Raw genomic sequence first — 27,234 nt, 5'->3', positions numbered from 1 at the left:
GTAATCTTTCCTCTGCCCAGTTGGTTAAGAAACCCCTTAACGCAAATAACTTGATATCATGTGATTCTATTACCTTCACAACTCTTAATGTAGATAATTTGTAACCCCAAGGTGATTTTGTTACGTAGACTTTTGTATACTGTTTTTAGTTAAGCAGTTCGTATTCATCGTGGTTTTATTACCTGGACAGTCCTAAATATAAATAATTTCTGACATCCATGTTGTTGTATCACCTAAATAATAAATACGTTTCATGTAATCTTGTTAATTGAATGTATTTTAGTTTTTCACTACACCCTCTGTACTATCATGTAAACAGTGTACTATTTATTATTCCAGTAAACAAAATTATCACTTCATTTAATACTCCATTACGCTATCAAATGTGATTACCTGTTAAACTTACTATTTGTTGTAACAACACATGTGACATGATTTTCAGCCTACTAGTCAATACTCCGAACACTCGAGTAATTCTACAGTCTACTGGTTGTTTCCAGTGCCTCAGCTTGACCCAGTGGTTAAAATTACCATTTTTACTGAAGGTCGTGGATGCGTATTAGTTAGACTGATGGTTAAATTCCACTATTTGATCAAATAAAAAAATATCTGCACAAATCTCGAGTAACTAACCACCAAATGTTTCCCGTATACGTGATTACGCTTTTCATTTAATGTTTCTGTTTAATAAAGAACGAAGCTTCACGAAGATTTGTCTGAGCATAATCGTCCAAAATCTTGAAATGAAGTGTTAATGCTACTTTGGTGTTACACTTGTCAGATCAGATAGTGTTATTACACCATTGCTCATATAACGTACTCTCGGCCCCAAAGTTCAGAGCATGTTCGACTAGCAACGGTCGCAAGCCATTAAACTTCATTACCTATCCACAGCACTTAGATGTCGCCTTAGATGATGAATTTTTTTATTTTGGTTTCTTTCAAGTTCATTCAAGTAGTTATCTGTAAATATTTCTAGCCTATTTATTATGATTATTATTATGCACTTGATTTTAAATCCAAACCACTATCCATGTTACCACTTTTTGGTACCTTTCGCAAAACACTAATTATAAATGCATTTCTCTTTTTGCTTCATTTCACAAATGTGTAAAAGAATTAGAACAAAGTCAAAAATTACGCTTTAGGCTACTTTAAAAGAACAACTAAAGTTAAATTACATGTGAGACATTAGAAGTTTGTTGAGTTTTATATTTAATACAACAGAAACTCAGTGGAAATGCTTGAGTTCTGTAACCAGTTACTATTTTGTCCCACCTTTGCTTTAATAACTGTAGACAATGTTTCAGACACTGTTGTAATATATTTAATCAAAGTATCGTTTTGGGATTTTACTCCAAGTGTGTCTGATGCACTCCCATAAAAGGTTTTTGGACGTAACGTTAATTTTTTGAAGTTTTTGATCTATCAAATCCCAGAATTACTCAATTGGGTTGAAATCGGGTATCTGTAATGGGCATTGCATCATTTGAATGATTCCAGCAACTCCTGTTTTGGTTAAGTAATTTTTTGGTTGGATCATAGGTTGGATAAGTATTTAGGATCATTATCATCTTGGTAGTAGAATTATTTACCAACAATACCAAAACCTGGCCCGGCATGGCCAAGCGCGTTAAGGCGTGCGACTCGTAATCTGAGAGTCGTGGGTTCGCATCCCCGACGCGCCAAACATCCTCGCCCTTTCAGCCGTGGGGGCGTTATAATGTAACGGTCAATCCCACTATTTGTTGGTAAAAGAGTAGCCCAAAAGTTGGTGGTGGGTGGTGATGACTAGCTGCCTTCCCTCTAGTCTTACACTGCTAAATTATGGACGGCTTTGTGCGAAATTCAAAAACAAACAAACAATACCAAAACCACTGGGTGTAATTGATATATAGTGTTGAACATGGATTTTAATAAGGTTTATTTGTCGGTGCCTTAAACTGATTTCTTCTAACATATACCGGTACCATATACCATTTCTTTGGTAGCTTCTTTCTATATAATCAAGATACTGCGTGGGTTACCACAACAGTTATTTTAGACCTTAAATTTATCAATAAGTTCATTCAAGGAAGATCATTATGACATGCTTTTCATAGAGGTATATGGTAATTCTAATGAATGATAAGTAGTCTCGTCTTGGTTCATTCACTTGCCAACAGGGATCAGAGAAGCATCACCATAATGTTGAAATTTACATTCTATAATAGTGTGGAAGAGTAATCATATAAAAATAACAATATATCCTCTTGTCCTAACACTTTTGCACAGTAGTGTAGCTTGATTAATGACAAAGAATCTGCAGAAAACAGCTGTAAGTCTAAACTGTGTCAGGGACAACAATGTTCTGTAGTCGTGTTTAGGTGTGTTACTTTAAAGTTTCAGCACGTATGTAAAATCAACGCGTCCCTTACAGAATTAGTAGTGAGCCTAAGCGTTCAAAACGATACGATTCGCGGTTCCATCAATACGGTAAGAATGACGCAAAGAAATTATTGTGTGCAATTTGCGCTTAGGGTCAAACAGGTAGGTTGCTGCATGGCCGGATTCTGAATCCGAGAGTTTGCGGTTCTCGTTTCGTTAACATAGAAACACATTTTGCACTTTGGATGGATTGATAGACACATTATAAGAAAGAAGGTAAACTTAGTTATTCAGTCAGACAAAAAATAACCCAAGAGATGGTGGTGGTTGTTGTTGATAGCTATCGCCATTCCTGTCTATCAGGTCAAATAAGAAGCCTGTATATAAATAACTCTTCTTTCGCTTTGTGTAAATTTCTGAAACAAACAAAACCATAGAACATTATACAAGGCTATCAAATTATTCATGCCAGAAAAACCTGAAATGTGCCATTGCCTGCTTCTTTTTTCTGTCTTATTTCATGAAATCGTTGTTACAACTGACTACCAGATCGAGATTGTATGACTTCATAAGATTTTGTTTTATACTTACAAACATAAGGCAGGATTTTTTGTGACTTCAAAGAATGCATAAGTCATCCACTTTATTTCTTTCATTACCAGGCAGTTCTAAAGACTTCTTTTAATGCTTGTTGTAAGACAATATCGTACGACCTTTCTCGGAACAGCTTCTAGTAAGATAAAGGTGAATTCAAGCCAAATAACGTATATATACGACACTTCACAAAAGAGATATATTAGATGTAACAGCATCACAGCTTACGTGGAACAATGAAGAATTCGCGTTCGTTTGAACGTGATGCTACCCTCCATACACTTAATACCCTTAGGATCCATTTTCCTTTCTTTAGAGTTTCTTTCACGAAGAAACCCGTTTGTTGCTGTAAAGTATTCACTTCGAGCCATTGTTCAAGTTTCAGAAGTTGTCTTTTTATCTTTAAGATGGTTACAAACTTGAAACATTTGTATAGGAAATTTACCACGTTTTGTCCGATAAGCAAAAATACACAATTTCCTATTTGCATTTGTGACTATTGCAGCGATCAAGCCTTGCATTTTACCGTTATAAGTTCTCATTGTCAACACTGGCTCACCTAAGTGTTGATATGGTTCAAGAAACTATGCAAAGAAAGTCAAGCTCATGCACAGTGTTCAGAAAGTCACTGTGCAGTTTTGTAATCATATTTTATTCAGTCTATTTCAAGCCAGCAACTGATAGCGGTGTTTAGAAACAAAATAAGAAGGATCCAGGCCTGTATTGAGGCCAACGGGGGTCACTTTCAACATTGTTTATAATTGTCATTCATATTTACCTCCTGTATTCTATATTGAAATATGTCTGTTTATAAGTATACAAGTGCACAGTGACTTTCTGAACATCCTGTACCTTCGTATTACAGCTATGCTTAGTTTCCAAAGAAATATCTTTCGTTCTTTTTTTTTTTCTTTCTTTGGAATTTCGCTAAGCTACTCGAGGGCTATCTGTGCTAGCCGTCCCTAATTTAGCAGTGTAAGACTAGAGGGAAGGCAGCTAGTCATCACCACCCACCGCCAACTCTTGGGCTACTCTTTTACTAACGAAAAGTAGGATTGACCGTCACATTATAACGCCCCCACGGCTGGGAGGGCGAGCATGTTTGGCGCGACTCGGGCGCGAACCCGCGAACCCCAAATTACGAAGCGCACGCCTTAACGCGCTAGGCCATGCCGGGCCCTCCAAAGAAATGTATAGGTAGTTTTAACACTAACTCACAGCCATACCTTACCGCAAAAAAAAAATTGTGTATAAAAAACATTGAAGTATTCTCATCGTATTTCAATATGAGATGCGATAGCTAATTGAATTTGTTTTCAAAAAGCCAGAGGTAGCGTACTGTAAGAATTAACACTGTACAGATAATTAACTGACAAAATTCACAGATTTATGATTGGTGTTTCTGGTTAATCTTACCGCAGAAAATCAGCAGATGATAGAAATACCATCTTGGACGAAATCGAAAGTATAATACATTTAAGAACAGCATTGTCACATTTAATATCGTTTAACATTTAGCGAATATTGTCATCACAATGTGGGAGTGCCTTCTGATAAGCTTCATATGAATATGTAAAAAAGTGAATTAAGCTGTCAGCATAATAACCACAAGAGTGATACATTTTCAAAAACTATGTTTTAGCATAGACTGCTGATGTATGTTAAACTAGAATTGGAGCTTAGCTGTATTTGCGGTTTCTCCGAGTTTAAATCACGCATGCTCTATCGGCAGTTCTAATAAACAGATTCTGCACTTATAACTAGTATATTTACTTGAGTTTAAGTTCTGATGACGCTTAAAATTTTTAAGTCCATTTGAGTTTTATTTTTATACAGAGTAATAAACTGGTTTCTTGAAAGTTTTTTTCGTTCTTCGTTCTTCGGGTTCTGAATTATTTTGAAGCGTGTAAGGTGGAAAAGTACAATTTTAGAGTTTCTATCAAGTACATTTGTTTCCACGTCGATCAATAGCGATTATATTATTAAGCAATTTAAAGTAATTTGACTTGACCTAGTTCAAGACAGTGAAAATGTTTTAAGCTCTAAAACTTTAAGAAAAGAGAAGATAAATTACGAACTTGATTATAAATATTTGTTGGATCATTTTACTTGAATAGATCTTTCCATTCAACGAACTACCATTGTCAAGCTTCAATGTGTCCTCGAATTCAATGATTTCATATGATTTTTACATAACATACTATTTTTCATTTAATTCTGATTAACATGTAAAAATATTGTATTGTAGCGCACTCGTGAAGCTTGTTAATGATCATATAGAATGATTTTTGCACGGTTTAGGATATAGCAGAACAAGGCAATCAGTTAAGTGAAGGTAGATAGAAGGGGTAGAAATGGAAGTAGAAATGATAAACAAAAGTGGGCTACACTTTTTGTTTGCTTAGAATTGTGCGCAAAGTTATACAAAGACAATTGTATAGCTGTTCCTAATTTTTAAAGTGTAGACTAGAAAGAAGACTACTACTAAACAGCATCTATTGAAAGCTATTCGGCTGCTCCTTTGTGATTGAATAGTAGAATTTGACTTCAGCTCTTATAGTACAAACAGATGTAACGCAAGCTCGTGGGCTATTACACTATGTAACAAAATTTTTACTTTTTCTTGTTCCTGGGCATAAATTGTTATTTCCCAATTGCTTATACTTAAAGTAAATGGAAAAGACCTGTTTTTCTCTTCACACTTTTCTTTTGTGACTTGGGTAATAAAATTTTCAAATGTACCCATTTTCCAGAACATTCCAGGTAGATTCAGTGCCAAGTTGCTGATAGAGAATTTTCTCGAACTTACAGGAATTTTCAAGAAATTTCTAGAATGGTGTAGAAGTTACAAGAATTTTCTAGAATGTTGTAGAACTTATGAGAATTTTCAAGAACCTTTTAGAAATTTCTAGAACTTTCCATTGTAATATATACACAGGTATGAAGTATGATGAGTATGGCTGGGAGGTTATCGGAGACTTCAAAATGGTGGCATTCCTGATGGGTCTGCGAGGAGGCTTTACCAAGTTTCCCTGTTACCTTTGCCTTTAAGACAGCAGGGACACTGCAGTATACTACAACAGGAAGCACTGGCCACAACGGACCGAGTTCTCTATGGGGAGGCACAATGTTAAGTGTGAACCACTACTGGACCTCCAGAAGGTGTTGTTCCCACCATTGCACATAAAATTGGGTCTTATGAAACAATTTGTCACAACTCTTGATAAGGAGTCTGCAGCCTTCAAGTACCTTCGAGACTTTTCTCTAAGCTGTCTGAAGCAAAAGTCAAAGTTGGTGTCTTCGTAGGTTCACAAATAAAGAAGATCCTGAAGTGCACAGAATTCCCCAAGAAGCTCAGTAGAATAGGGAAAAAAGCTTGGGGCAGCTTTGTCGCAGTGGTTCGGGGCATCTTGAATAATCACAAGGAAGAAAATTATCTGGAACTGGTTGAGGCTCTGGTGAAGAACTACGGTAAAATGAGCTGCAGAATGTCCTGAAAGTCCATATACCTGACGTTCATCTTGATAAATGCAAGGAAAACATGGGAACACATTCAGAAGAGCAACGCCAGCGCTTCCACCAAGATATACTGGACTTTGACAGCTGCTATCAAAGAGTGTATAACGAAAACATGATGAGAGACAATATTTGGAGGCTGATAGATGAAAGTGATTTACATTAGAGTCGCAAATCTCAAAAAACTACTCACTTCTAAACATTTTTGTTCATTTTTGTATAACTTTAGTATAAATACATGTAAATCTTGATTCATATGTTTTATTCAGATCATATGTAAATGAAAATGTGCAAATTTCGCCGATTTGACATATAAAATAGGTTAATTTCTAAATTTCATTATCAAGGCCACAAAATCAAAGTTTGAAGGAAATAATGGCCATTTTTCTGTACTTTTACAACGTAAGCAAATAAGGAATAACACATACTATCCAGACACAAAATTTGTGTTACATAGTGTTATTGTCCGACTGAATTGTAGAATTTGGCCTTAGCTTTTATACTGCACTAACGGTCCAAAACATGGTGCGGGATTTTTCAGCAATGAAATGGGAGCTATGAATCCATAGATTCACAGTCCAGTTTAGAATAAAAGGTATATATGTACTTATATATATTTTCACTCATCCTTGTTATACGCCCAAAATAGTTTTATAAAAACAATTTCACGAATATTGATTTTTTCATAGCTAGCCAATAAGTAAATAGATACCAACTGAAAAATAAATGTTTAATGCAATCATTAGGCCTGGCATGGCCAAGCGCGTAAGACGTGCGACTCGTAATCCGAGGGTCGCGGGTTCGCGCCCGCGTCGCGCCAAACATGCTCGCCCTCCCAGCCGTGGGGGCGTTATAATGTGACGGTCAATCCCACTATTCGTTGGTTAAAGAGTAGCCCAAGAGTTGGCGGTGGGTGGTGATGACTAGCTGCTTTCCCTCTAGTCTTACACTGCTAAATTAGGGACGGCTCGGTGCAGTGGGCTAACAACCTACTCACTTAAATACTTGTTAAAGAATCCGCAAGCGATTGCGGCCCTATGTTCCTAGATGGAATCTAATGGTGATAACTAACTAACTAATGCAATCATTATATGGAATAAATTAAGTAATAATAAAAAACAATAACGAATACTTGTTTAATGTCAATCGTGGGTTTTTCTTGAAAATTATCACAATCACGAAAAATCAGATAACTTCCTACAACTCATGAAATATTTGCAGTAGGATATCAAAATGTATCTCAAATCAACCGAAGAAATATATCCTTTTTGGTAAAAGTAAAAATATGTTTTGTATAGGATGTGTTTTTATTCTCTTTGCCCTCCAGTGGCACAGTGCAGACTTATATCTCTAGAAACCGTATCTCAATACCCGATGTGGGCAGAGCACAGATAATACTTTGTGTAGCCTTATGGTTCATAAGAAACAACAAACAAGCAACTATTCTATTGCTTCAACTCGTGGCACTGGTTGGCGTTATGTATACATTTTATAACTTTTTATGTACCAACGAACTTTCGTATCTCGAGTAGTACGTACAAACAATGAAATATTAAAATGTAAATTCGACAGTATGTTTTAGCATAATATTCATTGTGATTTTAACACAAAAGTAAAAAAATATCAACTCTATTATATTTATAATATAATTTATTCTTTTACCTCGAGCTGTTTCACCAAATTATTGGCGAATAGGAAACATATCGCAATCATTTCCAACCCTATAAATGTGACTAAACATATTTATTTCAATTCCTGCCCCAATGTTAGGAAGTCGACCTTACCAAGAAGATTAAGTCAAAATTCAAGAGAAAGCGAATTCTTAATATTTATAAAAAAAATTTTTTATTTCTATACGAATATAAAGTACAAGAAAAACAAGACAAGTTCATCTGAAAGATCTTACCGTCTACTGATTTTCAAACCAAGAGCAAACTTTAACTTGAAATCTGGATAATAAGAAAGTTAAAGAATTAAACCAAGTTTCTTCGAGATTTTAGTCACAGATGGATCAAATCTGGTATATTCAACAAAAACTGGCTTTAGGATATTTTAAGGAGTCAGATTTGGCATGTTTTACACATTGATAATAGAAGGTTTAAGAACTAATCTTGGTTTATTTGATAAATTGTTAATAGGAAGGTTCAGTAATTAAACTTAACCTGTTAAACAAATTAGCAACAGAAGATTTAAGAAGTCAGTCGTGTATTGTCTCATACAATATATAAACGCATGTTTGTATATAATACACACACATACGCACACATAAAGAGAGAGAATTTTAGTACTGAAGAGTCAAGTCAAATACAATAAAATCGAAAGGAAGAACTGCGTTAAAAACAATAAACCCAAACCTCTGACTAATGATTTTTTGTTTGTTTAGAATAAATTATTATTAGTCAGAGGTTTGGGTTTATTGTTTTTAACGCAGTATTCCCACCGCAATATGGGTTCAAATAAAAAAAAAACATGTTGCACTAATGACTAATCAAAATAATTCCCTGAGTACAAACTATAATATGGGATATAAAATGTGCCCTCGGTCTTGGAGGTGGCTGTCGAGTAGGACTCACATTGCGGTGGGGATACACCGTCTATCAGTATTTACCTCCGCTTGCCATTTCAACATCAAGAAAATTAAATAATGAAATAATAAAAGGAATAGAAATAGAAATTAGGAAAGTGAGATTTGGGTGCTCAAGCCCACAACGTCTCATATTTATACCACTATTCATTGTATGCAGATTGTTGTGGGAAAGTGACTGTTCTCCAAAGTAAAGTAAAAGAAAATGAAATTAAAAATAAAGGAAAAAAAATTGGCGAACTGAGGATGAGACAGATAGATAGTGTATCCTCATCGAAACGTAGGTCCATACTTTTTACAGTCATCTCCAAAACCTAGGATTCATTTTATATCCCACATTATAGCCTGTACCATGGGGATCCTTTCGATGAGTTTTTTTAATTTTTGTTTAGGCTTGGTTTTGTTTATAATAAAATATATAGAGAGATGTACGAAATTCAAAATAAGCATTTTGCCAACAGTTTGTTTTTCACACGTGGGTAAAATCGTATTATTTTCGTGAATAAAAGTTACACCGAGCCTTTAAGATTAATATAATCAATAGACACAAACTCCGCAATATATATGTGTAGACAAAATAATGTAAGAACTACTTTTTTACGTGTAATAGTTAGTTGTCAAACTTTTTATCTGTGTTTATGTCAAATAAATATCACAGATACCGACGAAGTTATGAACTGTTGTACAAAAAAAGCAACAGACAATATACTTAGTTTTTTTTTAATTTTATCAACGTAACCAAACATATAGTGTGATTTATGACGTAACTCCTACTTCTTATGTAAGGAATAAAGGGATTTTCTGCCAATATTTGATGGATTGGTTGTCTGCCTTTGTACTTGCATGAGCTTTTTGTTTATCCTACGGCAGATCCTGTTCTTTCTACTAGTGTTCAACTAAGAACGTCGTCTGGTGGTTTAGGTGAGAGATTCTCTCTTGAATATGTTTGGAAAAAGTGTTGATATTCTATTAATGCGAATCTGAATAAATTTTGCTAATGGTCTGAAATCAGTACATTCTGAAACTAGAATATAGAAAATATCATCACCGAAACGGTGGATATGAAAATTGAAAATTATAATTAGAAAATTATAGATTATTCAAAACATAGAAAAGTACTAACTGCATTGATTTATTAAATTAGGATTTAAAACGTTTTGTATTATTTATTTTTATATTTTGTAGAAATAAGCAAGCTTTGTCGATTACGAATGTACATTATAAGCTACTGTAGAATGAGTCTCTGAAAACAACAAATACTTGGAGAAAAAGGTAGAATAAAATAACATAACTTATTCATACATAGACATATCAGCAAACGTTCTTTAAACTAAAGCCATTGACCATGTTGCAAAGAAACTAGAGAAGAACTAAGTAGGTTAAATCAAAATATTGATAAATAGGTTTTAATAGACTGGAGTTAGCTTCTAGTCATTATGGAAAATGCAGCGCTATTCAGAGGAAAACTACTTAAAATGGATCATAATAACTGAGACAAATCGACTTTAATGGAACATTGTCATAAAAATAGTTGTGTAAGTAAGTTTCTGTGCTGCGTAAACGTATATGTAGATGATATTAAACTTTGAATGAAAAAGTAGTTTCTGTCCTTCCAGAGTAATATATTTTATTTTATGACTGCATCAGAAGGTTTCAAACTGCGTCAGCTTGTTTTTTTATTTATTTAAATATTTTGAAGCCATTGGAGGGAAAATGGAAATACAGATTGAATTATAACTAAATAAAAGCCAGCTACAAATAGATAAATAGCTATGTTAGGTCTAACTGGATCGTTTTAGGTCCACACAAAGGTCCACAGCATTTAAACAAAATATTTCAAAGGCAGTAACTAGTTGAAACGTTTTCTTAGCTAAAGTAATTAATAATGTAAAGTATTGGTTCCTGTTTAGTATTACAAACGATTAAGAACATATTGGACAAACATCTAAATATGTATTCAGAAACATTACTTTTAAAGATGGAACTTCTTGACAAAATTGTGAATTAAACTAATGAACTAACTGAAGAAGATTAGTTGGGTGAAAGTCTTTCAAAGCAACATTTTTCATTCATTTCGACTTAATTATGAGTCTGTTTTTTTTTCAATTTCTCATAAACCTACTAGATGGATCTGTGTTGTCGACCCCACTCCTGAAGTGATAGGAAATGTGATAAGTACACAGTATCTACGGCTAACTCCTGGACAACTTATTAGCAATCAACAGTGAGACTTCCCGCCACATTATAAAGTCCCCATATGTTCAAGGACTACAATCAAACCCACGATCTTCAAATTCCGAATCGAGTGTCCTAACCACCAGTCCATGCCAAGCGTAAATTTTAAGTCTATAGACAAAATGAAAAAAAGTAAAAATAATATTGTGTAAAAGTACTATTCTGGTTATGTTTTATCGCAAAATTGTATGATATACCTACTATCTGCGTCTTGCCCACTTCGGAGATCGAACGCAAATTTCCAGCCTCGTAAGCTCTCAACCTAACCGCTATGCAGAAATAAATGTAAAATATAAGGTAAATTAATGGCTTTCAAAAGTCCACAGTTTGTTCTGTAAACGTATTCGTATACACTTCTTAGTGTCGTACGACTGGTGCTTGTTCGTTTTAGTACATTGTTACACGGTGAGCTATTTGTGTTCTCTTCTCAACCGCACGAATCAGTTCCTAAATTTTAGCGATGAAAGCACGTGAACTTACTACTGAGTCATGGAGGAACCGTATGACTATTGATACCTAAAATCACAAAGATTTATTCATGTTTCTGGGTTAAACCTGTGCTATTTCCTCGTTAATGGGTGTGTATAAATCTCCTAGAATGACAACCAATGGCCAGGTGGTTAAGGCACTTGACTTGTAATCTGAGGGTCAAGGGTTCGAATCCCCGTCACACCAAAGATGCTCGCCTTTCAACCGTGGGGACGTTATAATGTTGCCTTTCATCCCACTATTCGTTAGTAAAAGAGTAGCCCTAGAGTTAACAGTGGATGGTGATGACTAGCTGCCTTCCCGCTAGTCTTACACTCTAAAATTATGGACGGCTAGCGCAGATAGCCCCCTTGTAGATTTGCTCTAAATTTCAAGCAAACCAAACGAAGCAACCAAATAATATTTCTGGTAAATAACTTTCGGGAAATATAATACGTCACTATAGTAGAAACTCAAAATTCATGTGAGGCCTTACTGCTTTTAACAAAATAAAAACATAGAATAACTTACAGACATATGTGCATGAAATATTCTATATCCATACAATAGCATTCTCCAGATAATCGTACATATTTTATCTGTTTTACTGGTCAATTCAAGAAAACATGTTTGATAAATAGTTTATTTTTTAATAATGAGGAAAGGAAATCTTCATCAGTTATCAAGTTCTGTGGTTGAAGGACCCATGATTACCCTTACCTTTGCTGGGTGTAATAAAGTCCGAAGGTATGACCACATGTAAATATTCATAATGGTAACAATTAAGTACCCTGACTCTCGTCTTAAATAACTTGATTTATAACATAAAAGTGTTAGTAGTGTTAACAAACAAATTAAAATACATATTCAGAAAAAGTTTAATATAGGTAAGAAAACAAGTAATCATTACACTTGAGACTGGGATTTCGTGTCCACTTTCTGTACAGCAATAACAAATGTCTGGAAAACAAACTCACCGTTACTACAGCATTTGAGTTCATGTTCAGTGATGATGACGTTGTTGTTTTTTTACAATAAACAGAATTATATACGATAATTTTATGATATAATTTCACAGTATTTGTTGTTGTTTTTTGTGTTTAACAGAGAAAACTAAGCAAGAACGCCTACCACTCCGACAATATTACGCTGCTACATCTTTGGTAAGCAATGTTTTCTTATAGAGTAATAAAAATGTACTCTTTCATTCTTTCAAAGAAAAAAATAATAACGAAAGAGAAAAGAAACCTATCCTGTGCGCAGAAGGTAACTTTTGAAAATCAATAAGAAAATACATTATAAAACATCGCAAGTTTCGTATGACAATGTAACGTTCTATTTCAGAAACATGTAGAGTATATTTTAACCCCTAAACACTTTAAACATCTAGTTTCGATACTTACGATAGCAAAGTACAGATAGTCTATCGTGTAGCTTTGTGTTTACCAACAAACACAGATTCTATTAAGTTTAGCAATTTTTTTAAATAGAGCAATATGTCGCAAAGGTTTAAACAAAGTTATATTTTAATGATCTAGTAACGACTTATTTAAGTGAACGGTTTATTTTGTGTTTAACTAAAGTCTCAGTCACTTTTTATCGTATATATTTTTAGCCAAAGATGTTAAGTCTTTTTTCCAACAAAGCTCTTTTCTGGATTTTGTATTCAACTTATTCAGTTGCTCAGCGGTAAGTAGGAAAACTTACCATAACCGTGATAAGTTTCGGCTTAACAACGAACAAACAAATCCAACCGTATTATTCTTTACATTTGTCAATATAACGCCTTGAAAGTTAAGAGTTGAGGCTTTTGAAAATAAATACAAATCATAAATTTCGTTCACTCATAAAATATAATGTTCTTTCGACCGATGGGAATGTGTTTTTTCTCCTGAAGGAAGAAGGTTCGTCTATTCAAAGTTTAATACCTTTTAAGGTTCACCTGTTTTCATTTATATACACTTAAAACACTTTTTAATTTCCTAAACCTTTATTCTACATCATAACAAAAATCACTGATTATCTCAAAAGATGTTTCCTTTTTTATAGTTTTTGTTTAACACAGATATTATGATTCATAGCCACCCCCTTTCAACCCTACGAATAATCAAACTGTCCAGCTGATATCATGATTCGTAGCTACTCCCTTCAGTCCTCTGAGGGCCCGGAATGACTAGGTGGTTACGTCACTCGACTCATAATCTGAGGGTTGCGGGTTCGAATCCCCATCATACCAAACATGCTCGCTCTTTCAGCCGTGGGGGCGTTATAATGTTACAGTCAATCCCACTATTCGTTGGTAAAAGAGTAGCCCAAGAGTTAGCGGTGGGTGGTGATGACTAGCTGCCTTCCCTCTAGTCTTACACTGCTAAATTAGGGACGGCTAGCGCAGATAACCCTCGAGTAGCTTTGTGCGAAATTCAAAACAAACCAATCAGTCCAATGAATAATCAAATAGATTTATACTGTCCAGCTGAAACCATAATTCATAGCTACTCCCCTTCAGTCCTATTAATACTCAAATCGTTTGATATTGTCCACAAATTTGTCATTATAAGAACTTCTGGCTGAAAGAAGAGCATGTAATAGTATACAAACCTTACAATATCTGCTAAATATATATAGTGACGACGTGGTCTTTCACCCTGTTCCAGGGCTCTTCAGATCGACTTAAATACGACAAATGAGGTAGAAGTTGAAATGATATTTATATCATAAAACTGCTTGAATAAAAAACAACTATTTGGATGTGAACTAGATTAAGTTGGTGAAGTATAATTTTATTTAAGTCACTACCTATCAGTGCCTGTCTTTATGGTAATAATTTATTTATTTTAACACCAAATTGCTTATCATTTCTTAACTTTTACTGCAGTTAACCAACTCATCATACAGAAGAAATGGCGAACTAACAAGCTAGTCTTCTTAAGCATGTATATTACTGTATATTATACAAATTAGTACAAAACAGTAGGGGTCGAGCGTGTTCCAGTGGTAGCGTTCCAAATTATGGAACTGTGTCCGAGGTTTCCACCTCCTTTACAACAAAAATCATTTTAAAAAATCACTCTGCTAGTTTTGAGATCGTGCAAGAGCTAAACGAATACAGTCAGATCCAATTATTCGGTAATATAAACGATGGCAGTGGATGTTTTTGATTAGGTGCCTTCCAAAATTAAAGAGAGCTAGTGCACTTAGCCCTAGAGTAGATTTAGGCAAAAAAAAAAAAAAAACATCATGAAACAAAATTGTAAAAAAAATTTCTATATCTTTTTTCCGATCATGACTGATCAAGATACAGACTGAATTATAGCAACTCTGTTTCGAGGAAACATACATTACAAGAAAGTCAACTCCACGAATGCCTAGACTTGAAAGTTTTTCTTGTTTGGCAGCTTTAAGCCTCATAAAAAAATCCTGATCTGAGAAAGTTAGAGTAACATATTTTATAAAACTGAAAAGGATTAAACTTAAAATGAATCACTTTTTCAAAAGAAAATGTAATGGGCAGAGCACGGATAGACCATTGTGTAGCTTTGTGCTTAACAACAGCCAAATTGAATCATTAAAAAAATAAAACACAATTGCTTGAAATAAACCTTTACTTCTTCAATATTTTTAAAGTGCTTTCGAAACTTTAGACTTTGGATTTTTATCGAAGTAATAATAAAGTTTGTTTGTTTGTTTTTGAATTTCGCACAAAGCTACTCGAGGGCTATCTGTGCTAGCCGTCCCTAATTTAGTAGTGTAAGACTAGAGGGAAGGCAGCTAGTCATTACCACCCACCGCCAACTCTTGGGCTACTTTTTTACCAACGAATAGTGGAATTGACCATCACATTATAACGCCCCCACGGCTGAATGGGCGAGCATGTTTGACGCGACGGGGATACGAACCTGCGACCCTCAGATTACGAGTCGCACGCATAATAAAGATCAAGTGGGTAAAGATGCAATGTAAGTTTGAATTTTGTTTACTCCAAATTATTCAACAATAAAATAATATAAAATAACATCACAAAGATCGTCACTTTTCACACTTTTCTTGGTGTAATAAAACTACAGCAATCTAAAGTTTTTCAGTTATTATTTTCATATTTCAGATGGTAATGGTAATAGAGCAGACTCATTATGACATGATAAATGCTCAATATCTTCGTTACAAACACTTAGAATAATAATTGCATTGATAATTGTTTAAGTTTTTTAGACTTTTCTATGTAAAATATATTATTTCAGACCTATAAAAAATACTTCAAACCCATGTTTCGTGTTATTCAGTGCTGTTGTTATTGTTTTGAATTAAGCACAAAGCAGCAAAATGAGCTATCTGTGCTCTGCACATCACAGGTACCGAAATCTGGTTTTTAGCATTGTAAGTCAGCAGAAATATCGCTGTGCAACTGTTTGTTTGTTTGTTTTGGAATTTCGCACAAAGCTACTCAAGGGCTATCTGTGCTAGCCGTCCCTAATTTAGCAGTGTAAGACTAGAGGGAAGGCAGCTAGTCATCACCACCCACCGCCAACTCTTGGGCTACTCTTTTACCAACGAATAGTGGGATTGACCGTCACATTATACACCCCCACGGCTGGGAGGGCGAGCATGTTTAGCGCGACGCGGGCGCGAACCCGCGACCCTCGGATTACGAGTCGCACGCCTTACCCGCTAGGCCATGCCGGGCCGGCTGTGCAACTGAGGGACGTTATTTAAAGCATATATCAGAAAGTGCTCTCTTAAAACAATATACAAAACATAATGGCCCAGCATGGCCAAACGTGTTAAGGCGTTCGACTCGTAATCCGAGGGTCGCGGGTTCGAATCGCGGTCGCACCAAACATGCTTGCCCTATCGGTCCTCGAGTAGCTTTGCGCGAAATGCAACACAAACAAAACATAAAGCAGTAGCATCCTGAAATGAACTGTACTACTTAACAACTGTTTAGTATCTCAATCGGATATACGAACATTTATTCAAACACATATATGTTTAAAATTATTACCACTTTCAGTTAGAAGCTTCAAGCTCCTGCATGGCCAGGTGGTTAGGGCGCTTGACTCGTAATCTTAGGGTCGCGGGTTCGAATCCCCGTCACACTTTCCATTCACCTTTGGGGGCGTTATATGTGACGGTCAATCCAACTATTCGTTGGTAAAAGAGTAGCTCAATATTTGGGGGGCAGGTGGTGATGACTCTCGGTCTTCTCTACAGTCTTTACTAAATTGAGGACGGCTAGCGCAGATAAACCTTATGTAGCTTTTCGCGAAATTCAAAAACAAACAAACAGACATATATGCTTCAAACACGTTGTTAAATGTTACGATTATTACTATGTATTTACAATAATAATAATGTCCACAGCGAAATTCACGTCAGCTTCTTGTAGTTTGAAATCTTACAAAATGTGATTTCTTTGAATCACCAAATAAACAATAAGCACGAGGTTTCCTTAGAATAACATTTCAAGCATAGAAAAACCTATATTGCTATGATTGTGATATGGACTAGTGATTTCGTGTAACTGTAAGGATTTGCGATAGTTTATTACCGATTGAAATATCTTTTCCTCTTAAATCATTATCAAATTTAATGTTGATTCAATACCATAGCTAAAAAAATAGATAAAAAAAATCAGGACCAAGTGACAAGACGCCTTTAATTTAAAACCTGTAAAAGTAAAATACATTTTAAAGCTATTCATTCACGTTTTCTCCAATACAGGTATATGTACGTGAAATCCCAAGAATTGTGTTCGTTAGAACATTGGCAGGTTTTATAACGTTCCATCTTCGCAAAGAAATAAAACCATGAGAGTGACATTATTGGCGGACTGTGGTGATTATGAGCTAGATGTTTTATTGCAGTTTCTTCGGTGGCCTTATATAGTGTTATTATTATTACTGCTTAATGGTTTGCTCTATAACATAGATAACAGTTAGGCAACACTCGACTTAAATTACTGAATATAAGAATGGAGATAGAAAGTTCTAGTCTGTTATCCAAAGCAGAGAATGATAAAATCTTCTAATAAGAAGCCAGCCGAAACTGGTATGTTATAAAAATCTTGATTCATATGTCGTGAATCAAGAGTAAAGAGTTTCTAAAGTTTGTATTTAGATAAAAACATGTTAAAGTACCTGCTTTTGAAAGGCACTGAGAAATATGGCGTAATAGGTGAAAAGATATATACTAGGATAAAAAATCTAGCTCATAAAATATTATGTGTATATATATATTTATATATATTATATCCATAATATTTAAGCCATAAACAAAACACATTAAAATTAAACAAAATACTTTGCATATTTTTTTTTTTAAAAGACTCTAGGATACAAGTTACAACGTGGGATTATAAAATGTATCCTAGGTTTTGGAGGTGACTGCGGAAGTAGGACCCACATTGCGGTGAGGAAACAGCGTCTATCAGTCTTAACCTCCAATTCGCTAGCCACACACAAGAAGATTAGAAATTTAGAAATCAGGAGAGTGAGATGTGGGTGCTCAAACCCACAACGTCCCACATCTATATCACCCTTCACTGCCTGCACACAGTTGTGGGAAGATGATTGCTCCCAAGTTAAAATAAGAATAAGATAAATATGAAAAAATGTGAGAAATAAATGAATAAAATAAAATGAAACATAAGGAAAATAAGGTACTACTATGTGAGGGTAAGTAAGATAAAATTTACCTCTTAAAGTTAGCATTCCTACCCTCAATATGGTAGAGGTACTAATTAACACGACATGAGTAAACTATCACTTTACACCAGGATCGTTTTGAAAATATGCAGCGTATTTTGTTTAATTTTAACGTGTTTTGTTTATAGCTTAAACATTTATGGTTATAATTATTCAGAGGTTGGAATTTGCTGTTTTTAACGCACTCCTTCCTCTTTACTTTGTTTACTTATTTGGCTTCATTTGGATGTAATTATTTATTTTCACTAATGTATATATATATATATAATTATTAAGTTAAAGAAAACATTACCCGCACTAATCTAGACACTCTTTTCACACATTTAGCATTAATACTTGGTTATGGGAAAGGTTAGTCCTACTCCTGTGCTGTTTGCTCAGCACTAGTATTGTGCTGAAGGGAAGATTAGTCTTACATCTGTATTGTTTACTTAGCATTTATACTTGGGTATAGGAAAGGTTAGCCTTACATCTGTATTATTTATTTAATACTAAAACTTGGTTATAGAGAAGGCCAGTCTTACTTCTGTCATGGTTACTTTAGATTTATAATTGTCTTTGAGGCATCTTAACCTTACTGTAGTATTGTTTATATTGTAGTTGGGTCATTGGGTAAATTTGTTTTATTTCTATCGTTTATGTTAAAAACTAGCATTAGAATGTAAATAAAGTTGGTTTTAAGTCTATACTCTCCAGCTAGATTCCTTAACTTAAATATTAAAACTTTCTGTACCTAAACTTCTTACCAGTTTGCTTGATAACTTCTCATGCAGAACATCTTTCATTTTTCGTCGAGAAGTTACTAATTTGCTACGATGCATACTTTGACTTTATTAGTTTTTGTTGTGAATTAGTCTCTGGGATTATATTTTAGTTGTCTAACTAATCAAACTAATCGTTTTCATACGTAAATAAAATGTCACAAAAATAATAAATTTGATCCAGTAATAATTTTTGCATTAATGATTTGAACATTACATCAAAGTTCAAAGTTTAATTCTTTTTTTGGCTCTTTATAAATAATTACAGAAAAACAATTTGGCTGTAATAATTTCAAATCATAAATAACAAAATACTATAACTCCTACATTGTCCGATTTGTGGTGCTTTTCAAGTTGACAATATGCATTTTCCCTACATTATTTTAACAAGCCTAGATGATAGAAAACATCGTGACAACAGGCTGAGCGCAGTAGTTGCTGTTTTTTTCATCCAGATGCCTGTTGACATCCAAGTTAATCGCGAAACATATATTTAGAACACAGTAGTAACGGAGTCAAATAGCTTCGTGTTATCTGATGCCAGCAGAGCTAACAAACAAAATATACTTGTTTTATAAAACTCGGTAACCTTTCGAGATGGTTCTGTTGGAGAAGCGGACTAGAATATGTTGTTGCCCGTTTGAGAAAAACGCTAAGAAGAAGGATGTTCCACGAGATAATAATGATGGCACATTCTAGTTCCACAAGCAAATCGCGTGGCAGGCATGTATCAAGTCAATCGTCAGGTCTGTTTATGTGAAACCTTCCAAATAAGCACAACGTCAAAAGCAATTTTGCCAGTACGTACAGACATGTTATTGTTTTAAATTACTACTAGGGGCTGAACTCACGCTTTGCTTACAAAGTGTATTTGTGCATATCTTTTGAATACGTTGAGTATTACACATAAAAATTAACACTTTATGAAATGGCAAATGTAGTTATAAGTACTAAATTAATTACATGTAAAGACATCTATGAAATATCTACGCACTTTAAAATATATCTCTGTGAACAGCATTCTTTGTACAAACACCCTATCTTCTGAATATTTACTATTTACCATCTTTTATCAACACCCTCATTATCCTAAGTATCTGTTTACGTAGGAAACAGAAAGTGGGACGTCAAATTTTGGAAAAGTTAACTGTGATTAATTCCACGTTTCCTCAGAAACTTAAATACTAAGATTTTACAATTTATTTTGATGTAAGTTTTGTTTTAACTTTCGTTTTAGAAGAAGGAAATAGAGTGTTTAGCCCTAACTGCAATTTGTATTTGCCTGTTGAAATTTGTTTTCAGGTTGTGCAAATACGTAAATTTCTCGCCAGTGCAGAGAATTAAAGATCCGCGACAAATATATTTAATATAAGTAATTTTTTTCGCGTAGAGGTTTTAACATCATACTTAACTGTTAAATTATGGCTGGAAGAAGTATGGAAATCATTGGTCATGAAGTATTTTCTGCCCCCCACTCTACCCGCAGTGACACAGCGGTATGTCTGTGGACTCATACAGCTAGAAACACCGACAATTATGTAACTTTGTGTTTAATTCCAAACAATGCATAATATTTTCCTGTTTTACTTTTTCAAAATTTCTTGGTTTTTAAGGTGCCTAACTCGTATATGTATCAACAGAACCATAGAATTGTGCGCAGTTTATTGGAAGTAGAGTATTTTAAGTACAAAAGAACAGAAATTTATTATATTAGAGCACCGGTTTTACATTTAATAATTTATTGTACCAGTAAATTTATTATACACAAGGCTACACAAAGGGCTCTCTGTGCTCTGCCCACAATGGGTATCGAAATCCGGTTTAATTAATAGACATACAGCTATAACCATGAGGGGTGACAATAAAGGTTAAATTTTACTTTTTAGTCTCATCACTTAATGATATTCTATACGTTATTAGCCACATAAAGGTAATGAATTAACTTAATGTGTTTCCTTGCGTATTTGTTTATTTTATCGAAGTAATTGTCTTTAAAGATAATATTTTATATGCATTGTCTTTGGTTCTGTAAAATGTTATATGACAATATTGTTAAACTACGTAACTTGGAACTCATAATGGATTAACTTCACTGTCTTTCTTACACATTTTGTAACTAAAGCTAGATATATTATTATATTCACGCTATCAATAAACATCACGTCCATAATAGAATGGAATACATACTATCTATTTCTATTAGTTTTAATATTTTAGACAACTTTTATGCCGGCTTCCTTAGATCTACATACCAGCAGCGAAAGGTTCAGTGAAGCCTGATACGAGGCACAATATTATTCAGTCCACGCAAGGACTGATACACCGACTATGAAAGCTACATATAAATGTCAGAGCAGTCACTAAGGTAAATAAAAGGAGAAACCCTGCCAGTTCATTCTTTATATTGTTTTAAATGACTGGTTCTGTTCAAACATCTAAGTTCAGTAAAAGGGTATATTCTGCTAAAACAGGCATGTAATATATTACTGTGTTAAATGACTGTTGTCACAGCAACCATCTTAGACCAATAAAAGGATCAACCCTGCTAAATTACAGACATTATTCGGCTGTTGTTATGTCAGTAAAAAACTTCCCAGTGGCACAGCTGTATGTTTGTGGACTCTCAATAGCAGAAACAGGGTTTCGAAACCTGTGTTGGGCAGAGAATAGGTAGACCATTATGCAGCTTTGTGCCTAATTCCATACAAACAAAACATCAACCATCTAAGTAAGTTCAATGAAAACAGGTAAATTATTTGGTGTGGATTTTATATGGTTTTAAACACTTGCATAACTTCAACTATTTGTGCATGATGGTAAAAAGGCTTAGAAAATAATTTTATTACTTTTTCTAGAAATAGTAGTTGAATGTTTTTTAACATATAACTTGTATTATTTTAACTATTAGCAAAGTAACACGCAAAACTATTAAAATATTGTTATAAGTTAGACGAATTTAATGGATAAATATAGTGTTAATTTTGGACGGATGGCTCGGTATGGCCACATGATTGAGATGCTCAACCCATAATCTGAAGGTCGCAGGCTCAAATCCCTGTCACAACAAATATGCTCACCCTTTTAGCCGTAAGAGAATAATAATAATGTGACAGTCAATCCTACCATTCGTTGGTAAAATAGTAGCCCAGTAGTGGGCGATGGGTGATGATAACTAGTCTTACACTGTTGAATTAGGGACAGCTAGCGCAGATAGCTCTCGTGTAGCTTTCCGCAAAATTCATAAATGAACAAAACAATTTTGGACGGGAGATAAAAATGAAAAGTCCATTTTGGAAAACACGGTTAAGAGACTGTCGAATCTGTATCGATTGCTCTTAATTCTTTTTAGAAATTTGGGATAATGAGCCGCCTATCAGAAATCTGCAGTGAAACTAGTTTCTCAATAACTGTTCATCAAAACCTAGTCAAAGTTTCTGACTGTTCAGTAACTTATAAAAATAACGTACTAATTATAGGTTTCTACACTCTTCTCACTGTAACTCGTACTACATTCAGTTTAAATGTCCAGAAAATCCCATGTTGTCTCCAGATTAAGATATTCTGTCGAAATATAATATAGAAAATTATCTGGGAGAATGGCGTGATTGACATATTTACATAAAATACTTGTTATTGAAAAGAAATAACTTCAAAGTACATAAAATTATCTGTAACTATGGCATTATTGCCATATTTATATAATTTAAAATAGCTGTTTTGTTGGCAAGAAATAGCTACAGGTTATGAAAATAATTAGTTAGTTAGTTATCACCATTAGATTCCATCTAGGAATATAGGGCCGCAATCGCTTGCTGATTCTTCAACAAGTATTTAAGTGAGCAGGTTGTTAGCCCACTGCACCGAGCCGTCCCTAATTTAGCAGTGTAAGACTAGAGGGAAAGCAGCTAGTCATCACCCCACACCGCCAACTCTTGTACCAACGAATAGTGAGATTAACCGTCACATTATAACGCCTCCACGGCTGGGAGGGAGAGCATGTTTGGCGCGCCACTGGCGCGAACCCGCGAATTACGAGTTGCACGCCTTACGCGCTAGGCCATGCCAGGCCTTATGAAAATGATTATTGGAGAAAATTGTATGGTTTGTATACAATAGCCCAATATTTTTCTATTTCTTGGAAAGAATTAATTGTTTACTTAGTTATTTTTAGACCAAAACATCGTATTACAGAGGGAGACTCGAAAGTTATCAGTGTCCATTTTATTCTAGAATTAATATTTATTCAGTGCAGTACTGAATGCCTGTGACGCTAGACAAACATCCATTGGACATCACCATCTCATTAAGCATAAAATCCAACACTTTATTCATGCGAAAATGCTGCTACTGTACTCCTCTTTAACTATCAAAATTTGAGATGATAATGATGGCTTAGCTCAGTTATGTATCAAGATATTCCTAGGGACCAAACTTCTACCATCATGAACAAGCTTCATCTAAATTAAAAAAAAATAACAATATGAAGTACAGAAAATGCAAGTTATTTTCGTTATTAACACAAACACTGTGGTAATAAGATATATATTTTAGAATTTTTTTGTATTGAAATGAGAACAAACAAATAAACTGTTCAAGCTTTCTCTCCACTGTCTTACCCCTAAACTGAAGTCCTAGATTTATTGGCAGTAATTATTTCAAAAAGCAGGATTACTTGTAATGAGTTTGAACAAAAGCTTTAGGTAAAGAAACTGAATATCCACGTAATTTCGGCCATCTGTTCTTATTTTTATATTCGAGTTCGTACTTACGTTACAACTTTCCAGGTTTGCTTTTAATCAAGTTGCATGCTTAGTAAAAAACAATAGTACTGTGTATAAATTATATTAGTTTTGTTGTTGGTGTAGCTGATCTTTTGCTATTTTTTATAAACAAATACATGGTTTTTCTCACTCTAATGTATGCGAAAATAATAAACTGGTGTATTTTATATCATATTTAGCACAGCTGTTGTGGAAACATCTGACAAGTACATATCTATTAAACACGACAGGAGTTCTTAATATTTTTTTAGATTTTAATCAAATGAAAGGTTTAGTTGTTGTTGTTGTTTTTTAATTTCGCTCAAAGCTACACTACAGCTATCTGCACTAGCCGTTCCTAATTTAACAGTGTATGACTAGAGGGAGGGCAGTTAGTCAACACTAACCACCGCAAACTTTGAGCTACTTTTTCACCAACGAACAGTGGGATTCACCATCACATTATGACGTGAAAAGGCGAGCATGTTTGATGTGACGAAAATATGAACCCGCAACCCTCAAATTACGAATCAAGCGCCCTAACCACCTGGCCATGCAGGGTCTCAAATGAGAGAAAAACAGGCTGACAATTAAGTTTAAGGAAAAATAAAATAATTAATATATATAAAACAGATCCTTGAGCCCTTGACGAGTCTGTATAAAATTAAAGATTTATTCATGGTTTTTAATTATGGATAACATAACCATGGTTGGTTTGGACAGTCTTACTGAAATATAGTACAAGAGTTAATCATTGACCTCTTACTCATGGCCCCAAATTACAGAGCGCTTTTTTTCGGCAAGGGGCTGCAAACCATAAACCCTTGGATAAGACTGGAAATTATTCGAGTGACCATAAAGCAGCTTAGTATTTTTGAGAAAAAAAAATCGGCAATTAAATTCCAATCTGTATTTCTCAATACATATTTGTATTAAAAAACAAACTTTGTCTTAACCTCGTTCATGATATTTCTTGATTAGTATTGAAGCAGATCCTTTAGGGAAAAGTTTAATAACACGTCTTCCATACAAGACATATTAAGCAGGCATGAAACTTCTTAGCAACACGAAAAACGTAAAAGTGTCGTGTTTATTAACTACTAAAGAATAACATATGCGTTTAATGAAACACGCCACATTAAATCCATATAAACCTTTTAAAGAGTGTGGATCTAAAATTTCTGCCTTCAACGTTGTGTAACCGCGCTTTACAAATTATCTTTTCTGAACAAAGTAATTTAGCTGACGGTAAATGAGATCCCAGTCTGAGATGTTGTTCCACTTTGGGATAGACTGGATGCTTTAAAATAAATGTTAGATGAGGCTTTATAAGGTCAAAACAAGTGGTTCGGTATATTAAAAAAAGAACATTAAGAAACGGCCTAGAGACTCCTAATGAAGCTGCAAAAGAAAAGTTTTTATTCTTTCGTCATCATCTTAAGTTCATCTTTGAGACAGCTTCATCGCTAATTCTGCCGTCTGGAAGATGTATTTTCAAACTAGTGTGATAAAGGAGAATTTCAAGGTAGTATGCCAGAACTTATCGCAATACTAAAATAAATACTAATTCCCATGGATAATATAGACATCGATAAATATTAGGTTATTCGGGCATTTGTTTAATTCTACACGACTGTCTGTACAATATGTCACTGATGCTAACAAACGAGGCTTAAAGGAAACCCTGATCTCGGTTTATTTCTGTGTTGGTTTAAAACACTCAAGGATGTAACACTATGACTAAATTTACGGGGTAATTCAGAAAAACGTTATCCAATAATTTGTTTAGTAATTTTGCGTTGCTGTTATACGGTAACACTTGATGACATACATATGCGAAAAAAAGAGTTTAAACCAGAAATATTAATAGTTATTTAAAATAAGAATTGATAGAACAGAATGTTACTAGATTAATGCATGAAATAGAAAAAAAATCTTAAATTCTTATAAAGAGGAATCTGTTGCATTTAGAAACAAATATAATTGTATTGTAAGAGACTCATCTGTTCATTTATGTCTCAAAATACACAAAAATACAAAAACTTTGTTAAATATAAGCCACTTTTTATTTATTATTTCCTTAAAAAGTAACCTAACACAATATTATGTTTAAAATAATGTGCAAGCATTATTTAACAGAAAATATGTGTGATTCTGCTTTGAAGCAATGTAGGTTAGCTTGTTCTATAACTTTAGTCATGTGAATCTGTTATAAGAATCGGTTGTTCTAAGCCTAGAGAATCAAGTTATTCATTTGGAAGTTACTAAGAAAAGAAGCAACAGGACATTAAGTTCAGAAGATACTTGAATATTAACGTTCTTGGAGGAACGCTATTAAAAATGATTATGCTACTATTAGGTTGAAGTTATATGGACTTCATGAGAAGAAAATGTGAATTTTTACTTACATTTTCGCGAGATCCTGTGTGGAGTTTTGAAACACACCCGTCTCTAAAGTGTTCCAACACGTACACGTTTTATTCTGGGGTGGTTGGTTTGGAAAACAAGGGCATATTGTCCATTCGTCTAGTTGTGGACCACAAGAACAACGTTTCTGCTCTGGGTTCAATAAACACGGACAACCTGTCTGCTCTGAATCCAGTTTGGGTCTAAAACTATCAGGTGAAGTTAATGCAGTGGTGTTTGGCGCTCTGGAAAATGACATGAAACTTTTTACATAATCATTTACTAAAGTTGATTCTACATCAACCAAACGAGTACAGCTGAGGAGGAAACAAGAAACTATTAATGTCAGAGCAGGCATTGCAAGTCTTGAGTTCTTATTTTTCTTATCTCCTATGATGAACTATAGAATTATAAACAGTCCACGAACATCAAGGTAAGTCTATAAATATTTCCTGAAACAAAAAATCAGCGTAGTCTCCGCAAGTTGAACGATCGTTTTTCTCAGTTTCAGTTATTATTCATTATTGATCTGCATGTCGTATTCTTGACAGCTGTATAGGAGACCGTTAATAAAGCTGCCTATTCTTCTCTGATATCAAGCTTTCTGAGTGGAACGGTGGCCAACAACTTACTCAAACATCCTCGATCCCGCTAGAGGGATGAAACGCTATCGATTCGATCACTACACGTGCTTGCTGCAACTTATTGAAGTAGATTACTACACCTATGTGACTTTAACTGAAGCAACAAGTTAGAAATCGTTAATTGGATGTAGTAGTGAAATAAAAAGTGTCCAAGAGAGATACTTTATTGTAGTTTGTATTAAAGTGATGGTAATCGTT

The 27,234-nt window shown here is 34.4% G+C and overlaps 1 protein-coding gene across 1 annotated transcript in view; it reads right to left on the bottom strand.

The window, feature by feature from the left end:
* The window catches only part of LOC143226146 (follicle-stimulating hormone receptor-like), a 134,992-nt gene extending 108,012 nt beyond the window's left edge, over nucleotides 1-26,980 (bottom strand). The window contains 1 exon segment of the mRNA XM_076456730.1: nucleotides 26,395-26,980. Coding sequence (XP_076312845.1) covers nucleotides 26,395-26,750 — 356 coding nt within the window. The 5' untranslated portion in view covers nucleotides 26,751-26,980.
* Between the last annotated feature and the right edge of the window lie 254 nt (nucleotides 26,981-27,234).

The sequence above is a fragment of the Tachypleus tridentatus genome, chromosome 9 (assembly GCF_004210375.1).
Source record: "Tachypleus tridentatus isolate NWPU-2018 chromosome 9, ASM421037v1, whole genome shotgun sequence".
In the NCBI taxonomy this organism is placed as follows: Eukaryota; Metazoa; Arthropoda; class Merostomata; order Xiphosura; family Limulidae; genus Tachypleus; species Tachypleus tridentatus.
Note: the sequence above shows the minus strand (reverse complement) of the source record. Positions and strands in the feature narration are given on the sequence as shown.